At 44.1% G+C, this 20,041-nt stretch overlaps 1 protein-coding gene across 2 annotated transcripts in view; it reads left to right on the forward strand.

Annotated features, from left to right (window-relative positions):
- Positions 1 to 20,041, forward strand: part of nfxl1 (nuclear transcription factor, X-box binding-like 1) — a 31,577-nt gene that overhangs the window by 1,870 nt on the left and 9,666 nt on the right. For both annotated transcript variants that reach the window (XM_033610168.2, XM_033610169.2), the window contains exons 5-17: positions 3,827 to 3,957; positions 4,070 to 4,114; positions 4,911 to 5,044; positions 5,210 to 5,295; positions 5,403 to 5,478; positions 7,054 to 7,151; positions 7,278 to 7,392; positions 7,559 to 7,683; positions 7,774 to 7,896; positions 8,448 to 8,538; positions 17,361 to 17,481; positions 17,579 to 17,735; positions 19,643 to 19,734. In XM_033610168.2, coding sequence (XP_033466059.1) covers positions 3,827 to 3,957; positions 4,070 to 4,114; positions 4,911 to 5,044; positions 5,210 to 5,295; positions 5,403 to 5,478; positions 7,054 to 7,151; positions 7,278 to 7,392; positions 7,559 to 7,683; positions 7,774 to 7,896; positions 8,448 to 8,538; positions 17,361 to 17,481; positions 17,579 to 17,735; positions 19,643 to 19,734 — 1,394 coding nt within the window. The remainder of the gene's footprint in view (positions 1 to 3,826; positions 3,958 to 4,069; positions 4,115 to 4,910; positions 5,045 to 5,209; positions 5,296 to 5,402; positions 5,479 to 7,053; positions 7,152 to 7,277; positions 7,393 to 7,558; positions 7,684 to 7,773; positions 7,897 to 8,447; positions 8,539 to 17,360; positions 17,482 to 17,578; positions 17,736 to 19,642; positions 19,735 to 20,041) is intronic.

Below are 20,041 nucleotides of genomic sequence, written 5' to 3' on the forward strand. Positions count from 1 at the left end.
TTCCCACACAGGATAGATTTTCTCTCAGTCAGTGGCTACTTGTTACTTTTAAAACAATGTACATTTGTAAATATTAATTAAATCAAGGAAACAAATATTTACTTCCACCATCTTTTATTTTCAAATGGAAACACTCACATTTTCCAGTGCAAGGAAATAAAGTGCACTCTTCAAAAATAAATAAGACTTTCAGTCTGGACAGCTGAATGTTCTGGCTGGTGAAGATGAGTAACTGCACAGTGTGCACACACATAGACCTTCTGTACAGACACACACATTCTCTCTCTCTCTCACACACACTCACACACACACTAGGGGTGAGTTTGTGTACAAAAATCTCTCTCGTTTAGAGTGGGTCATTTTTGTCGCGTAAACGTGTACACAGGTTTCACCACTGGGTGGTGCTATTGCATTATACCAGTAAAGCCCCAGTTATCTGAACGGGCCATTTAACCAACGCAGCGTTTTAACAGAACGGAGCACGTAGGCTACTGACCTGTTGCCAAACCCGGTCGCACACCATTATCTTGTCATATTCACAGTTGTTACCGGCCAGCCCCTCGCTTTAAGGCGGTGGCCGTGTGGGTGTGACGTAGTAGATGTTGTGGGAAGTGAAGCGGTGTATAGCGTGTATGCAGGAATGCACCGTGAAGACAGTACTGTTCATGCTCCGGGTGGTTACAGTCTGTTTACAGTGTTTAGCTCCAGTTACAGCACAGTCTCTGTGAGAAGGCCCTGCGTTATGTTATGTTTTCCTGCTGTAGAGGAGAAATAAATGTGCTTCTGCACAGACGTCAGTTCTGCATCCTCGTTCTGCAAGCAGAGGTGGTCCAAACTCCTAGAGCTAGTTACAGCCATGAGCTGTGAAGATAATCTACAGAAAACCAGTGTCTCCCAGCTACGGTTCAGAGCATCAGACTGGAGAAGGTAACAGTCTATCACAGTTAGTCAACAAAGGCCCAATCCCAATTCCTATCTTAACCCTCAATCTTAATTCTCAAACTCAACCCTCAATCTCACTAGCCCTCAAAACCAAGTGTTAGGGGCTATCTTGTGACTTTAAAATGGGACACCCCTCAAAGGCAGATACATCTTAAGACTGTCGGGGGCAGCAATATGCCAAAACCCCGTCCAGTCTGTCAGTTCAAAGAAGAAGAAATATATGTCATCAGTAGTCGTCGATAAAAAGACGTGATGAGTGTTTTTTTTCCAACACTTTATTTCAATTCTTGTACAAAACAAGCAGTGACAGACATGAACAGAACAAATATGCCAGGGTTAAGAGAAAAGAAAAAGAAATAAAATAAACAAATAAAAAAGTTCAAACCATTAAATTGTTTAGATATTTTCAGTCTTTATAGCTTTGGAGTTTGTGGAGTGCTGAATGGTTTCTAAGTATTGCTGCATTTTTTGTTACAAAATTTACTCCTATGAATATAGAATTTTGCTAAGATAATAGATAGATTAATGATATAGAATTGTTTTTGTTTTGAAATGCTGACATCATAAAATCCAAACAGCACATCTTTGTACAGTAGTGAAAATAGAACATACATGTTGCAACGAATATACTCGACAAAATCTTACAGTACAGTCACCAAACAACAATCTGCTGCCGTCTGCAGCTGTGCTGACTTCATATTGAAACAGAATGCTTGATCATTAGGGGAACAGTTGCCGTTGTGACTGAGAATTATGTTATGAATATCAACAGTTCACAAGTTACAAATTACTCACTCCCATAGTTTTTTTGGAGCCTGCTTGCTTTTGGAAAACGTGTCTTCATTGGTGGCCCTGAAATGAATCAGGGCTTGTGTTTTGTCTGGTGGCCCTGAAATGAATCAGGGCTTGTGTTTTGTCTGGTGGCCCTGAAATGGAACAGAGATAACAACATTACTTTCTTTTATTTTTTACTTTTTTGGGCTACCTGTCAGGTATTCGTTAAGTTATTAGTTTAGTTTCATGCAGTATTGCAAGTATTATGACAATGAATACTGTAGTCAACATCCAGCAGAACTGGTGAGGCCGTTTACACAGTCACACAAGTGTTATCTGGTGACTTTCATCCATGTTAATGTTTCACTCTTTGTGTTAAAAGTTGATATTCAACCAAATAACCTGTAAGTTACCACAACAACCGACGTAACTTATTCAGCAGAAAGTCACCAGATAATACGATCATTAACATTAACCTGCAGCTGTAACGTTACCAGCTGCAGACTCTACGGCTACAGGAGATGACACCGTCCGGTCATCTTACAAAAATGTCGATGCAAACATTTCACGTATATTAAAACAACTTAACAACTACATTATCACTGAGAAAAATGACTTTTTGTAACTGAATGACAGCATACTCGGTTATCAGAGAACTGGGGTTACGTGCAGGGGCAAGCACCCGCTCCGGCTTCGTTAGCTAGCCAAAAGAATATGTGTGTTACGCTACAAAGAGGTCTATAGTCCACAAAATGACGTTAAACTAAGATAATGCAATGGTTATCATAATTTTAAAACAACCATTAACGAGGAAAATACTCACATTTATAACTCCGCTTCCTTACGCTTGTCACCGCCATCTTGCATTGACTGAATCGTCTGTACTCGGCTGGGTTCAGCTGGGCTCGGCAGATGATACACAAAGGATTCTGGGATAGCACTCACTACCAAGGGTGGTCCTGAAAAATCTTAAAAGTGAGGGCCATACAGCCCTTATTCTTGACCCTCAACTCAACACTCTGAGAATCGGGACAGCACTAGCACTTCACGGGAGCGCGGATTTTTGACACTGAGGGTTAAGATTGAGGGTTAAGATAGGAGTTGGGATTGGGCCCCCTCCACCCTAAAAAAAAAACAAAACGTTTTTCGTATGCTAATTTTTCATAACTGTTTATGATCTCAGGACCCCTAACACACACACACACACACACACACACACACACACACACAAAACAAAATGTTTCCATACACTGGCTTGTAATCCTGGAGGCGAGTGAGTTGCTCTTTCCTTGGCGGTCATCATTTGACTCTCCCGTGTGCTTGTGGTGGTCCGCTTGCAACTGGCTAACTTGTCTGGGTAGCGGCGCATGCTACTTTTTTTTTGTTCTGGGTGCTGCAGCTGTGTTGCATTCAGTAATGAATCGATGCTGAATCATCACGTGTTGCATGGCGATGGATCGTAGAATCGATGAATTGCGCACACCCCTACAGAACACCCAGGTTTTGTTGCCCTAAAGACTACTGGCATAGGAGCCATGGGTCACTAAAAAACAGACAAGTTTGGTGAGTTGAAAAGCAGCTGGAAAAACAGCACCAAGTTCCCAAAGAACACTTTCGTGTGGTTCCTTAAAAGCAGCTGACAGAGGAAACATGGGTCACATAAAGACACTCATGTTTTGTGCCTAAACATCAGCTGGAAAAAGAGGCGCTGGTCACTAAATCACGACTGGGTTAGTGTGATGGTGCTGAACAGTCTGCAGCTTGGCAGGCGTCTCTCCTCGGTGTCACACCGTCCACCGTCCCCTCCACCTCCTGATCACAGTCAGCTCAGACACTACGTCAGTGTGGAAACGACTGGAAGTCACCAGAAGAAAAAGTGTCCAGACTGGAAGTGCATCAGTCATGTCTTTACCTCGCACACCTCACAGAACAGATTCACTCTGGTTTTAATCCATGCAGTCGTCTGCAGCAGCTTCATGCAGCCTCACACCTCAGCTGCTCCTCACTGAGACCTGAAGAATTTTAATACCCTTCAGGTCTGCGTAAAAAGACGGGGGTGATGTTGTATTCTGAGGACAGTCAAAGCTAACCTCTGTCCCTCTGTCTCCAGGTGTGGAGCTGCTCCAGCTGTTTCTCTCTCTTCCACCTCCCCTGTATTCAGAAATGGGCCAAAGACTCGGCCTTCCTCGTCTCCTCTGTCACTGATGAAGACTTTGGTCAGAAGCAGCACCCCTGGCCCTGGTGAGGGAGCTCTCCGCTGTTGAATTTAACTTTGACATCCACAGTCACTTCCTGTCACAGCTCCTGTGGTCGTTAGTTCTGTCTGTAACGTTTCCCTGTTTCCTCTCTGCAGTCCAAAGTGTCGAGCTGAGTATCCCCCCAGTGCCACGCCCAACAGGTACGCATCACTGCATCTGCTCAGGCTGTCTGACTACTGCTGGCCAGTTTGGGTCTGAGTGATTTAATTACCCACAATTCATTGCAGTACGGACACGAATGTGTAAAACAGTTATTGATCAGCCAGAAGTAACATTTAACCACGTCAGAAAGCAGAGACAGACGAGCAGACGACTCTAACAGCAGTCATCACCTCGCACATGAGTTGTCGCTTGAATGTTTCCACGGCAACAAGTGAAACAGACTTGACGCCTGTCAGTCAGTCAGCAGCTTGCGGTCTCTGCCCTCGTAGACTTTACGTGATGACAGTGAACACGTCACAGAGCGTCTCACTGACGTCCTCGAGGCCTCAGTCTGCAGGTCCAGAGGGTGGACGACTGGACTCTGCCTGTGACTGCTGCAGCCGTCCAGCAGGGGGCTCCACACGCCACACAGTTCACCTCACATGTCACAGATCAGCTGGTCTCTTTCAAAATAAAAGTCTTTTCATGGAAACAGGCAGAGGAAATATTCTGTTTGTGATTAAACAGAATTATTTTCTGATATCTTTGGATGTAGTTTTGTATGTTTTATTATGTAAATGTTTAAACTGTTAACTGAAGGAACAAACTGACACAGCTGATCAGTGGAAACTAATTCATCTGCAACACTTCTGATCATCGATTGATTGACTCATATGAGTCTTTTCATATCTTTAAAGATTAACTGCTCCTTACACGATAGGAAAGTAAACACATTTTAGTTGTTGTTGGTTTGTTGGACAAACAAAACTTACTGAAGACTGCATTTATTACCAGGTACATGTGTTACTGTGGGAAGCTGCAGGATCCTCCGGCTGATCCCTGGTTGGCTCCTCACTCCTGCGGCTCCGTCTGTCAGAAGGAGCTCAAACCCACCTGTGGACACACCTGTCTGCTGCTCTGTCACCCCGGTAACCACACACACACACACAAACACACACAGTTGCAGTCATTACAGGAGTAATGAGGATAATTAATGTCATGGGGCCTAAAGTCTGTCACAGTTAATGCATCTGCTGTTTGTTACACTGTCGGTATTTTCAACATTTGATTTGTGTCTGAATGTGTGTGTTCAGGTCCCTGTCCCCCGTGTCCAAAGATGGTGTCTGTCTCCTGTATGTGTGGCAAAGCTAAGCCCCTCCCCCGTCGCTGTAGCAACAAGGTACACCTTCAAAAGATTTAAACAGCTGCTGTTTCAGTGTGTTACTGGACTGAGTTACAGTTTCTACAACTGTGTGTGTGTGTGTGTGTGTGTGTGTGTCTCCACAGGCCTGGTCGTGTCAGCAGCAGTGCAGCAAATTGTTACCCTGCAAACAGCACACCTGTACGCAGCCCTGTCACACAGGTACACACACAAGATCTTGTTCTTTTATCTTTGTGAGGCCATAAAGCATTTCCTGTTCCCTTACCCTACCCTTAACCTCAACCTTTCCCTTACCTTAACCTCAACCTAATTGTCACCTGGACCCTCAAACAGGCGTCTGAAGAAGAGAGGACCGAACAACACGTCCTCACTGTTGGTTTAAAAACGTCACGACATGGTTCTTTAAAAGTCTTAGAAGGCGTTAAATTAATTAATCTAAAAATAAAGCCTTTATTGGTTTAAATTGTCTTAAATTAATTTGTAAAGCTCTTAAAAACACTCAGACATCAGAAGGACGAATTTATGAATAATTTTTATGCCTCCACGCCGGTGATAGCCACGGCCCGAGGAATTATGTTACCATGTTGTCCTCCTGTACATACTTACGTCTGTCTCACTCTCATGGACGCAACGTCTCAAGAATACCGAGTTCTACCAATTTCTTGAAATTTGGCGCAAACATCCACTGTGAGTCAAGAACAGGGAGCAAACAGCTCGCTTTTCGGCGACTCTCGCTTTTTTTATGAGGGGTTGTGGCGTTGGCGTGGACGTGGAAGAGTCTGATTAATAATTCCACTAACATAAATGAAATGAGCAGATGACAATGCTGCAACGCCTGAACACAACACAGGCTCCGCTCCATTGACTGTCTGTACAGTGCCGAGCTGCAGGCTCCAGCCGGGCTCGGACTCTGGTCGGTCTAGTGTGCTCACACGCAAAATAATATAACTTTTGTTTATGAAGAGATCAGACGGAGCCCTCTCCTCTCCTCTTAAATGCTTTACTCATAAGCTCTCTCTTTTTCGACCATGCACCTGTTTGCATCCCTGCAAGAAGGAACTGATTACATTTAGGTGGTCAAAGGTCAGCGTGACCTCACTGAAAATGAGTTATGAAAGCGTACTGTGCGTCCTGTTCCTCTGTCTCGTCTCAGCTGTGTCCCACCGCCGCATTTTCTTCACTGACTCGTGGTCAAACGTGTCTAAAGACTCTGACGGACACGAAAGACACGGAAAACGAAACCTGTTCTTAAAACTGTAACGACGCATGAAAGTTTCAGAGTCAGTGTGGAAACATGATTCGCACAACGTGAGGTCGTATTTATTTTTAGACGTGCGACAATTTTGGATGAAAAAAAAACGGCCTCGGTGTGCAGACACCTTTAGAGGTGAAAATCAGCTGCAGTCTCTCTGCTGTAACTTTATCCTCTGCACTCAGTCCGCTCAGCTGCCTGTTGCACCACACTGACCTCTGGTGGCGCATGATGTGAACTACATGCAAAACATCCTGTCTGTTTCTGACAGTACTGATAATTAAACTGTGGATTGTTAAACACCCTGGTGAACTGTAATACTGTGACAGCACCCAGACCTGCTCCCTGACCCTCAGGAACTGATGCCGCATCATGTTTTGTTTTTTGATTTGTTGTATAATTGGTTTTAAATTTTCTTTTCTTTAAAAGTCTTAAATCTAACGTGACTCAGGCTGTAGCAGTCCTGCACAAGTTCAACCTGACTGACTCCTGTGTGTGTTTCTGTGTGTGTTTCTGTGTGTCAGAGTGCTCTCCCTGTCCCAGAGTCAGTGTTCAGAGGTGTGTGTGTGGGAAAGAGAAAGCAGAGAGACCCTGTGCCAGCCCCCAGTGGAACTGTCAACAGGTAAAACTGCACTCACAATACTGCAGTACTGTACTCTGTAGGGCTGCATGGTATATTTCATGCTCTAATCACAGTCCCAGGAATGTCACTAAATATCTCTCCTCCTCCTCCTCCTCCTCCTCTCAGGTGTGTGGCTCCCCTCTCTCCTGTGGGAATCACACCTGTGAGGTTTTGTGTCATGATGGAGTTTGTCCTCCGTGTCCTCGCTCCGTCAGCAGATCCTGTCCCTGCGGCAAGACCAGTGAGAAACACACACACACACACACACACAGGAACATTATTTATTTAAAATGTTTCATCTGTTTGAAGGATTTATTGAATCGATCCAGTGACTCCACATAAATTCATTTTAATCTGAGCTAATCTCTAATGTGTGTGTGTGTGTGTGTGTGTGTGTGTGTGTGTAGAGTCGTCTCTGCCGTGCACAGAGGAAGTGCTGCCATGCGGAGACACGTGTGACCGGCATCTGTCATGTGGAAAACACACCTGTTCGATGAGATGTCACAGAGGGAGCTGTGAGACCTGCAGACAGGTGAGATACACACACACACACACACACACACGCACACACAGAAAACACTGAACCTGTCCGTCTGTCTGTCTGTGTGTGTGTGTCCTTCAGGAGGTGGAGAAGGAGTGCAGGTGTGGTAAATACAGGAAGTTGATGCCGTGTCATAAAGAATACCTGTGTGACTCCAAGTGTCCAAAAACCAGAAGCTGTCAGAGACACCAGTGCAGGAGGAAGGTCAGTACACAGCATCATCATCCTCATCATAATCCATGTGTCCGTCAGTCTGTGTGTGTGATGTCAGCCAACACTAAGGCTGAACACACTGACACATCCAGAGGAGAAATCATCTGTGAGTCACGTTCAGAATCATCAAACGATCCAAATGTCAGGATCCAGAAGTTGAGCCTCATGTTTAGATGAAGAGGATGATGAAGATGGTGAGGTGTGTGTGTGTGTGTGTGCTAGTGTAAATGTCAGAGCGATGCTGTCTAATCAGAGTGTGATCTGATAGTTAAAGGTTGAGCGTCAGACGTGTGTGTGATGTGACGGGACGAGCTTTAACTCTGCGCGCTGATAACAACATGTGATTCTCATCCGTGTGCACTCAAAGCGTCCTGCTGAATGTCGTGTGAATGTCACCTGTGATGTTCTCCGCACGCTTAAGAAACTTTAACTCGCTTTAGACGCGGGGGAAAAATCCTCCGTCGCCGTGGAGACAAACGAAAAGACGAAGAAACAGCAGGAGTCTGTTTAAACTCTGTTTCCCATGGTGCCTTGTGTTCCAGTGTTGCCCCGGTAACTGCCCTCCGTGTGACCAGAGCTGCGGTCGAACTCTGGGGTGTCGCAACCACAAGTGTCCCTCCGGCTGTCACCAAGGTAACACACACACACACACACACACACACACACACACAATGTAACACAACATGACCGGTGTCTAAATCTATATCTTGCTTCAAAATATATCGACCCATCGCACATGCTCATGACATCACCCAGCCCTCATCACAAATCAGTTTGCCAACAAAGTAACACCACTAAAGCTGCCAAGGAGAGAGAGGCAGTATGGGGTGCATGCGCAACACACACACACACACACACACACACACACACACACACACACCCCTCCTATCATCTGTCTCCCCTTGAATATAGTGTTTCCCTCAAAGACAGTAGAGACAGTAGTTCACATGAAACTATCACAACCTCAAATCCAACTTTGTTTATAAAGCACTTTTGATACATGAAAATGCAGCACAAAAACTGTGAACTACGAAATAAGGTCACGAGCCCTCTCACATATCCCACTGTCTGAAAGTTAACTAGCTGCTGTGACGATAACATGCTAGTTGTCGTCACTTACATTGTACTCACCAGACAAATTTGTTGCGCTGCTCGCACAGCTCCATGCGTGTCTCCTCCTGTGTTTGTTCGAGTACTGCGTGTGTTGTATAATTCTTCAAAATCAAATATTGTCAGGATAAATTTCTCGTCTTTGGATTGCATTGTGTTGTCTGTCGCTCGTAACTACTGTAGCTGCCACAACAAAACAGGAAGGAGGATTTGATTGGCTGCCTGGGCCAATGACGACAATGACAACTGGTGCTACTGGCGTCTGACACTCAAAAAGTTAAAAAATATTTTAACTTTTCAGCGTCTACGCGCGTCTAAAAAGAAGCGTCTAAAAACAATGGTTTTACTGGCGTCGCGTTTCTAGCGTCCTCCTGTGTTTGTTCGAGTACTGAGGTGTGCGTGTGTTGTATAATTCTTCAAAATCAAATATTGTCAGGATAAATTTCTCGTCTTTGGATTGCATTGTGTTGTCTGTCGCTCGTAACTGCCATAAACTGCTGTAAACTGCCACAACAAAACAGGAAGGAGGATTTGATTGGCTGCCTGGTCCAATGACGACAATGACAAATGGTGCTACTGGCGTCTGATGCTCAAAAATATTTTAACTTTTCAGCGTCTACGCGCGTCTAAAAAGAAGCGTCTATAAAAGCGCTCGTCTAAAAAGAAGCGTTTAAAAAGAAGCGTCTTTAAAAGCGCTCGTCTAAAAAGAAGCGTCTAAAAAGAAGCATCTTTAAAAGCTCACGTCTAAAAAGAAGCGTCTTTAAAAGCGCGCGTCTAAAAAGAAGTGTCTTTAAAAGCGCGCGTCTAAAAAGAAGCGTCTAAAAAGAAGCGTCTTTAAAAGCGCTCGTCTAAAAAGAAGCGTCTATAAAAGCGTGCGTCTAAAAAGAAGTGTCTTTAAAAGCGCTCATCTAAAAAGAAGCGTTTAAAAAGAAACGTCTTTAAAAGCTCAAGTCTAAAAAAAAGCGTCTTTAAAAGCGCTTGTCTAAAAAGAAGCGTCTAAAAAGAAGCGTCTTTAAAAGCGCTCGTCTAAAAAGAAGCATCTTTAAAAGGTCACGTCTAAAAAGAAGCGTCTTTAAAAGCGCTCGTCTAAAAAGAAGCGTCTTTAAAAGCTCACGTCTAAAAAGAAGCGTCTAAAAAGAAGCGTCTTTAAAAGCGCGCGTCTAAAAAGAAGCGTTTAAAAAGAAACGTCTAAAAAGAAGCGTTTAAAAAGAAGCGTCTTTAAAAGCTCACGTCTAAAAAGAAGCGTCTTTAAAAGCGCTTGTCTAAAAAGAAGCGTCTAAAAAGAAACGTCTAAAAAGAAGCGTTTAAAAAGAAGCGTCTTTAAAAGCTCACGTCTAAAAAGAAGCGTCTTTAAAAGCTCACGTCTAAAAAGAAGCGTCTTTAAAAGCGCTTGTCTAAAAAGAAGCGTCTAAAAAGAAGCGTCTTTAAAAGCTCACGTCTAAAAAGAGGCGTCTTTAAAAGCGCTTGTCTAAAAAGAAGCGTCTAAAAAGAAGCGTCTTTAAAAGCGCTCGTCTAAAAAGAAGCGTCTAAAAAGAAGCGTCTTTAAAAGCTCACGTCTAAAAAGAAGCGTCTTTAAAAGCGCGCATCTAAAAAGAAGCGTCTTTAAAAGCGCTCATCTAAAAAGAAGCGTCTTTAAAAGCGCGTGTCTAAAAAGAAGCGTCTAAAAAGAAGTGTCTTTAAAAGCTCACGTCTAAAAAGAAGCGTCTTTAAAAGCGCTCGTCTAAAAAGAAGCATCTTTAAAAGTGTGCGTCTAAAAAGCGTGCATCTATAAAAACGCCCGTCTAAAAAGACGCTTGAACGCCGGTCAGACGCGTGGTATCATGGGAAAACAATGGTTCTACTGGCGTCGTGTTTCAAGCGTCTGATTTCTGTGTGATCGCCCTTTAGGCCTTTCGTTATTTACTGTAGGACACCAAGATCATATAAAAAGCTACTGTTCACAAAAAAACGTAGCATGTGAGAGCCCATGTCTGTGGTGTGTCAGATTTGACATGTGGCCGGTAAATGATTGAGTCTAATATAAAACGGTACGGTTCAAACAGACACTCACTGGGGGTCTGAAGATCCTCTCCCAGCGTGACGCATTGTGAATTAATTCTGCCTACATAGGAACAACCCATGTGTGTCTGCCAGCTTGCTTCAGGCTCGGCAGTAGGGAGACAGGGTGAACTCAGGGTTTATTGAAGAAAACCTGCCAGCGAGCAGGTTAGGTTCACAGAGTCAGTTGCCATGGTGATTGACTCAGAGTTTGACTTAGCTCTCTGTCTGGAGCTGAAAACTCAGAGTTTCCCTCATCTCAGAGTTAACACACTCAGAGTTTCCCTCATCTAAGGGTTAACACACTCAGAGTTTCCCTCATCTCAGGGTTAACACACTCAGAGTTTCCCTCATCTAAGGGTTAACACACTCAGAGTTTCCCTCATCTAAGGGTTAACACACTCAGAGTTTCCCTCATCTCAGAGTTAACACACTCAGAGTTTCCCTCATCTCAGAGTTAACACACTCAGAGTTTCCCTCATCTCAGAGTTAACACACTCAGAGTGTCCCTCATCTCAGAGTTAACACACTCAGAGTTTCCCTCATCTAAGGGTTAACACACTCAGAGTTTCCCTCATCTAAGGGTTAACACACTCAGAGTTTCCCTCATCTCAGAGTTAACACACTCAGAGTTTCCCTCATCTCAGAGTTAACACACTCAGAGTTTCCCTCATCTCAGAGTTAACACACTCAGAGTGTCCCTCATCTCAGAGTTAACACACTCAGAGTTTCCCTCATCTCAGGGTTAACACACTCAGAGTTTCCCTCATCTCAGAGTTAACACACTCAGAGTGTCCCTCATCTCAGAGTTAACACACTCAGAGTTTCCCTCATCTAAGGGTTAACACACTCAGAGTTTCCCTCATCTAAGGGTTAACACACTCAGAGTTTCCCTCATCTAAGGGTTAACACACTCAGAGTTTCCCTCATCTAAGGGTTAACACACTCAGAGTTTCCCTCATCTCAGGGTTAACACACTCAGAGTTTCCCTCATCTCAGAGTTAACACACTCAGAGTTTCCCTCATCTCAGAGTTAACACACTCAGAGTTTCCCTCATCTCAGAGTTAACACACTCAGAGTTTCCCTCATCTCAGAGTTAACACACTCAGAGTTTCCCTCATCTCAGAGTTAACACACTCAGAGTTTCCCTCATCTAAGGGTTAACACACTCAGAGTTTCCCTCATCTCAGGGTTAACACACTCAGAGTTTCCCTCATCTAAGGGTTAACACACTCAGAGTTTCCCTCATCTAAGGGTTAACACACTCAGAGTTTCCCTCATCTCAGAGTTAACACACTCAGAGTTTCCCTCATCTCAGAGTTAACACACTCAGAGTTTCCCTCATCTCAGAGTTAACACACTCAGAGTTTCCCTCATCTCAGAGTTAACACACTCAGAGTTTCCCTCATCTAAGGGTTAACACACTCAGAGTTTCCCTCATCTCAGGGTTAACACACTCAGAGTTTCCCTCATCTCAGAGTTAACACACTCAGAGTTTCCCTCATCTAAGGGTTAACACACTCAGAGTTTCCCTCATCTAAGGGTTAACACACTCAGAGTTTCCCTCATCTCAGAGTTAACACACTCAGAGTTTCCCTCATCTAAGGGTTAACACACTCAGAGTTTCCCTCATCTAAGGGTTAACACACTCAGAGTTTCCCTCATCTCAGAGTTAACACACTCAGAGTTTCCCTCATCTCAGAGTTAACACACTCAGAGTTTCCCTCATCTCAGAGTTAACACACTCAGAGTTTCCCTCATCTCAGAGTTAACACACTCAGAGTTTCCCTCATCTCAGAGTTAACACACTCAGAGTGTCCCTCATCTCAGAGTTAACACACTCAGAGTGTCCCTCATCTCAGAGTTAACACACTCAGAGTTTCCCTCATCTCAGAGTTAACACACTCAGAGTTTCCCTCATCTCAGAGTTAACACACTCAGAGTTTCCCTCATCTCAGGGTTAACACACTCAGAGTTTCCCTCATCTCAGGGTTAACACACTCAGAGTTTCCCTCATCTCAGAGTTAACACACTCAGAGTTTCCCTCATCTAAGGGTTAACACACTCAGAGTTTCCCTCATCTCAGAGTTAACACACTCAGAGTTTCCCTCATCTCAGAGTTAACACACTCAGAGTTTCCCTCATCTCAGAGTTAACACAATCAGAGTTTCCCTCATCTCAGAGTTAACACACTCAGAGTTTCCCTCATCTCAGAGTTAACACACTCAGAGTTTCCCTCATCTCAGAGTTAACACACTCAGAGTTTCCCTCATCTCAGAGTTAACACACTCAGAGTTTCCCTCATCTCAGAGTTAACACACTCAGAGTGTCCCTCATCTCAGAGTTAACACACTCAGAGTGTCCCTCATCTCAGAGTTAACACACTCAGAGTTTCCCTCATCTCAGAGTTAACACACTCAGAGTTTCCCTCATCTCAGAGTTAACACACTCAGAGTTTCCCTCATCTCAGAGTTAACACACTCAGAGTTTCCCTCATCTCAGAGTTAACACACTCAGAGTTTCCCTCATCTCAGAGTTAACACACTCAGAGTTTCCCTCATCTCAGAGTTAACACACTCAGAGTTTCCCTCATCTCAGAGTTAACACACTCAGAGTTTCCCTCATCTCAGAGTTAACACACTCAGAGTTTCCCTCATCTCAGAGTTAACACACTCAGAGCTTTCACTGAACCCGCTCTCTGGAACACCCTCTGTAGCTGTTGAACCAGTGGCAACACACCGTGTCGGCATCAGCTTGTGAAGTGTGTGTGTGTGACACAGTGGCAGAGCTGGCCCCGCCCCTCACACACATGCAGCAGGCTGAGAGGCTCCGACACACACACACACACACACACACACACACACACAGAGCTCTCCTCTGGACTGAAATACATCAGTGTTGATTGTCTTCATCTTATCACAAATTAGAAACAGAGTAAGTGAGATAAAAACTACAAGATGACTTTTATGTAACTTAAATGAACAAGAAATAAGTCTTCTGAACTGCTGCTGGTTAGATCCATCTAGAATAAGGAGTCGGACACATGCTGCGATCTTTGCGCCCTCAGTATCATTGTGTGTAGTGCAGACGTGCAGCAGGTGCGCTCAAATACCAGAGCTGCACCCTGAGATAAAATGAGTTCACCTGTCATGTGACAAGGACCAGCCAATCACAGCCCACAGATCTCTTTCCTCCCTCAGTAAATATCAGTGTGTGATCAGTATGGAGGAGAAGCTGATCATGTTAGTGCAGAGCTGTCAGAGCGTCTCATCTGTCCCACACACACACACACACACACACACACACACACACACAGAGGAAAACGTCACTACAGCTGTCAGATACATGTGGTGAAGGATGAAGTTACAGAACGTGGAAATACTCGAGTACAAGTACCTTAAATCATACTTCAGTACATGTTCTGAGCTATTTTCCACCGACTCTGATCTTTACCTCACCTCTCCCTGTGTCTCTGTTATAAAACAACTCTCACACACACACTCACACACTCACAGGACGTCACATCACATCACTGTCTGTCAGATACATTGTGATTTGTTGACGGAGTCACAGCTGGTGGAAGGTCAGAGGTCAAACGCAGGAAAATTCTCACCCATAACACCTCCTCGAGTGTGTGTGTGTGTGTGTGTGTGTGTGTGTGTGTGTGTGCGCGCTGACATTTGTTCCAGCTGATAACACACAGTTGATTGTGGGAAAAAGTTGACCTCTCCTTCCTGCTGAACATCATTAATCCTTTTATTAACGGTGTGTGTGTGTGTGTGTGTGTGTGTGTGTGTAATAACAGGCAGCTTCCTGTGTCTATTGTTTCCTGATTGAACGATAAAAAGGATAATTTATGCGCCCGTCTGCCTCCTGATTGGCTGAATAGATTAAAGATAATTTATTTGTGTGTCTGCGTGCTGATTGGCTGCTCTGACCTTTTTTAGAAGGTCGCACCGCCGCCAACGCACATCAGCACGCAGATAACAGCTGACACCATGCCCTCCGTGTTTGTGTGTGTGTGTGTGTGTGTGTTTGTTTATTATTGACGAGCTAAACCAGTGACTTCACATGACGACTTTTAACGATCCTGGATAAATAAACTCAACCGTGAGTCTCAGCTGTTGTTGCCATGGAGAACAAATCAGTTATTTAATGATCTCAAACTGATCCAGAATCAGAAAGTCGCCGTCTGCGCTGGTTAAAACCGACAGCTGTGATCTTTGTGAACCCAACGCTGGATTTCCGTGACAGACACTGATACTAGGGAGTAAACAAATTCAGGTATAATATTCTCCAGCTCGCTCTCTGCGATCAGATACCCTGAATGTGCTGTCCGTCCGTCGCACTCGCCTTCAGACCCGTGGTGATCGAGCTTTCCTGTTTCCTCACGAGCTGCTGACTCTGTGGTTTCTGTTTAAAGCTGAAGACTCACCTGAGATTTTGCCGCTTGGGCAGGCCCGACTCTGCAATGAAATCAGATTTTACCCGTTTAAACAGTCAAATCTGCAGTAAAGTTCAGTCAGTTAGACGAACTTCCGAGGTTCCGCAGAATTCGTTGGGACCTGCTGAATTTGTGTTAATCATTGGGATCACAGCGTCCTGGTGGCACCGTCTTACCTCAGGAATATGATGTGTAGGCCAAGGCTCCTGTGTGACACCACAATGCTTCATTTATTATGGGATGTTGTGACACATGTTGCGCGTGGCCACGTTGTGATTTCAATAATATTTTGATTAATTGTGCAGCCCTCGTTTTAATCCTTTTTTATTGCTAATTAATGAACAGGTTGTGGTTTTAAAGACAGACTTTTCTCGACCTCCTCTGTTGCCTCTAACAGCCTGTGGACTGATTTCTTTGCAAAAGATTTGGGACAAATTTTCTGAGAAAATCTGAGGGATGTGACGTTAAGCTTGTTCATAAGTGCTGTGTCTGTCTTCAGCTCTGCTACAGCGCTAATGGAGCTAACGTTAGCTGAGAAATGGAGTCCAGTAGGGCTGCAGTGATTAGTCGACTAATCGATTACTAATTACAAGAATAATCGGTGACTATTTTAGTAGTGGACTAATCGGTTTGAGTCATTGTACTATAAAAGTACCCAAAATACTCTTATTGCAGCTTCTTACGCTCAGATATTGGCAGCTTTACACACTCTTCCATGACAGTGAACTAAAACCCTTTGAAGTGAGTACGAAACAAGACATTAGATGACATCATTTTGGGGTTTGGGAGAGACAGACCAACATTTTTCAACACTTTAACACATTTTTCGATGAAATGATTAGTCGACTAATCGAAGAAATAATCGACAGATTAGTCCACAATGAAAATAATCGTTAGTTGCAGCCCTAGAGTCCGCTAACATCACCATGGACCAGCACTCACCACACTGTGTTTCTGATATATTTTGCAGTAGCAGCCCGACAGAAACAAACCTTCACTTAGCTCCCTGTAGCAACTCAAATTCAGCTGAAGCACAGATGAGCGTCAGGGGTTTTAAATGTGGTTAAAATGGATCCTGAAAATGTCTTAAAGAGCGCTGAAGTGTCCGACACCTGTGAGACGACGATTACCTCAGTTAGGTCCTCGCCTTGTTTGTTACTTCTTGTATAAAAGATAAATAAATAATACCAGATGGGTGATTTTTTCAAAATTCTTTTACTGTTTTATTTTATTTTGCTTGATGAGATCAGGCTTTTATTTATGCTTATCTGACTTATTAGCTTTTATTTAATTAAAATGTACCAGTTATCCACACTGCCCTCACCACCACCACCACCACCACCACAGCTGATCTACTGGAAACACTGCGAGTCGTTCAACATGGAGCCAAAGACTGGAATTTAACCTGCCAGTGTGGGTGTTATCTGTGTCAGCTGTGACACACACACACACACACACACTCTCTGTGCTATCTGCTGGTAAACACTTGTGTGTGTTATGTTGATGGGACTCTTTATAGAAGCCACAGCAGAGAGAGTGTCGACGGACAAAATCCAGACTCCTCAAAGACCTTGTTCAGAAATACTGCCGACTTTAATTCACAGCAAATACACGACATCGTCACGGGAACGTAACTAACGTATGTGGGTAGTCACTCGGCTCTGAAGGAAACAGAAAGTGATCCTGTTGTCTTTCTGACTGCGGCACCAACAATAAAACCACTTGAAAATGACGATGAGGACATTGCTGAGGTCGAGAAATATCCGCAGCTAAACGACCCACAGTCCCGTCATTATAAAGACAACCACCGAAAAGATATATGTGTATATGTGAATAACTGAAGCTGTCTCACCTGTCCTTCAGGTAGCTGTTATCCCTGTCCCGAGTCGGTGGAGGTCAGATGTTCCTGTGGCTCCACCGCCCTGGCCGTCCCCTGTGGGCGAGAACGCAGCACCAAACCTCCTCGCTGTAAAGAGACCTGCAGGTAAACTCCCACAGCACCATCACCTGCTCCGCCTCACCTGTAACCTTGATTCAGTCACCACATCCTCCACCCTGCTGCCCCTGCCCCTCCCCCCCAGGTGTCCTCCATCCTGCCACCACCCGACCAGAGAGAGCCACCGCTGCCACCCTGGGCCCTGCCCCCCCTGCAGACAGCCCTGCCTGCTGCCGCTGCCCGGCTGCAGCCACACCTGCCCGCAGCCCTGCCACGACCGCGTGCTGGTCAAGTCCCAACAGGTCAGACTTTATGGACATATTGGGCCGCTGTTCTTTTACTTTGAGTTAGCTGCTAACTGCTAACTGCTGCTTTCTAACTGAATGTCACAGCCATCCCATCCTGATGTTTAGACTGTTAGCACAGACGTTAATATGGCGCTGTTAACACCTCTGCTGCTGACCTGAAGATGAGACGACTCCCCACTCTACTGTCGTACCGTTTTTACACAACGGTGAGGTGAAATAACAACATGGCATTCCATGTAAAAGGCTAGAGACACATCGAACCTCAGATTCTGAACAAACACAACATTCCAGGAGATGGCGCTCTGCTGCTTCACATCAGACACTAAAGTAGCAAATAGTTAAAAATTTCCTTGATTTCAAGATATTAAATGTATGAAAACAAACATAGTTTGAACTTCCAGCCTCGGCGCTGGTGATAGCCGTGACTGGAGGCATGATGTTTTTGGGTTGTCCATCTGTTTTTCTGGCCCATGCTCGTCAAAGGTCAAGGTCGCTGTGATGTTGCATCCATCTCATTCTCACAAACGCAATATCTCTAGAACAGCCTGGGGCGAATTTCTTCAAATTTAGCACAAACATTCACTTGGAAGAAGAATAAATTGAACTGTATTTCATGGTCAAGGGTAACCGTGACCTTGAAAAATATGTTTTGGGCCATAAATCAAGGATTCACACACTAGTTATGACAAAGTTTCACACAGATGTCGAACAGGATAAAATAATAAAGTGATGAAATCGTATATCCCAAAGGTCAAGGTCACCGTGACCTTGTGTCTGTCTCATTCTCATGAACACGATATCTCAAGAACACCATGAGGTAATGTCTTTGAATTTGGCACAGATGTTCATGTTGAGTCACGAATGAACCGATTAGAAATTGGAGGTCAGCAGTGACCTTGTCACTGTGATCTTGGATATGTCAAGAAGGCCTCGGAGGAGTTTCCTCAAATTTGGCGCAAACATCCACTTGGACTGAAGAATAAACTGATAAGACTTTTTTGGTCAAAGGTCACTGTGACCTCACAAAACATGTTTTTGTCCATAGCTCCAGAATTCATTCATTAATTCTGACCAAACTGGACACAAATGTCTAACAGGATAAAATAATGAAGGTCAAAAGGTCAAAGGTCAGCTTGACTGTGACATCATCATGTTTTAACGTCATATCTCAGGAACAGAAGGGGAGACATTTATATACTATATTACTGAATTGAATATATACTGAATTGGTGGGCGGAGTCATATAACGTTGGAGCGATGGCACTACTTCTCCAAATGTAACAGGATCGTTCAGTTTGTGATTCGTACCGAACTGAAAGCCTCGTATTGAACAGTTCAACATGAATACCTGTATTGTCACAGCCCTAATTATATATGTATATGTGAAAAGTATAGTTACTTTGCAGCTTCACATTAATAACAGACATGGACAGAGAATTAATTTGCAGCTACTAACTGATAATCACTTCATGGTTTCAGTTTATTTTAAAGCAAAAATACAAAATATGATATTTTCAGGTTGTCTGATGTGAAGATTTGCTGCTCTTCTCAATCGAATGTTAAGTGAATTTACTATTTTCAGGTTTGGAAATGTTTATTGGTCAAAACAAGTGATCTGTTGAAGTGACTTCAGACTCTGTGATTCTGTAACAGGCTCTTCTCACTGTGCACTAATGTTTGTGGACCAAATGATTCATCAAGGAAAATGAGCTCCACCTTCTTCAGCTGTAAAATTAAAGTGATTGTTTTTGTTTGGTTGATCTCAAACTAACTAACAGCATGATAAAGTGTTTATTTATGTTTGTGTGTCAGAGCGTCGTCATCTGATCTGTCATCAGTTTCCTGTTGTTCTGTCAGCGAGAAGAAATGATGTTTGGATGTTTTCCTCTGTGTGTGTTTAGGTGCAGTTGGCCGGTCCGTGGGAGCAGCCGTCTGAACCAGCGTTTGTCCAGAAAGCTCTGCCCTGTCCACCCTGTCAAGTGCCCATACCAACGTAGGTCTCACACACACACACACACACACACACACACATTATTAAAAGAGATTACATGAACGTTCAAACACATGAATGCTGTGACACACTCAGCAGATCAAACAGAACTTTGAGCTGAGGGGAATGACCTGGTGAAGACAAGCTGACAGTTTGGTCCTGATCACACAGGAAGTGTGTTGCAGGCTGCAAATCACGAGGCAGACTGCCATTTTTGTTTTGTTTTTAAATTGAAAAAATGCCTTTATTGTTGCCAGGCAACCACCCCATCACCTCCTCACCCTAACCTTCCCGTGTAATCACTCTACCA

Source organism: Epinephelus lanceolatus, chromosome 22 (assembly GCF_041903045.1).
Source record: "Epinephelus lanceolatus isolate andai-2023 chromosome 22, ASM4190304v1, whole genome shotgun sequence".
NCBI classification, from domain to species: Eukaryota; Metazoa; Chordata; class Actinopteri; order Perciformes; family Serranidae; genus Epinephelus; species Epinephelus lanceolatus.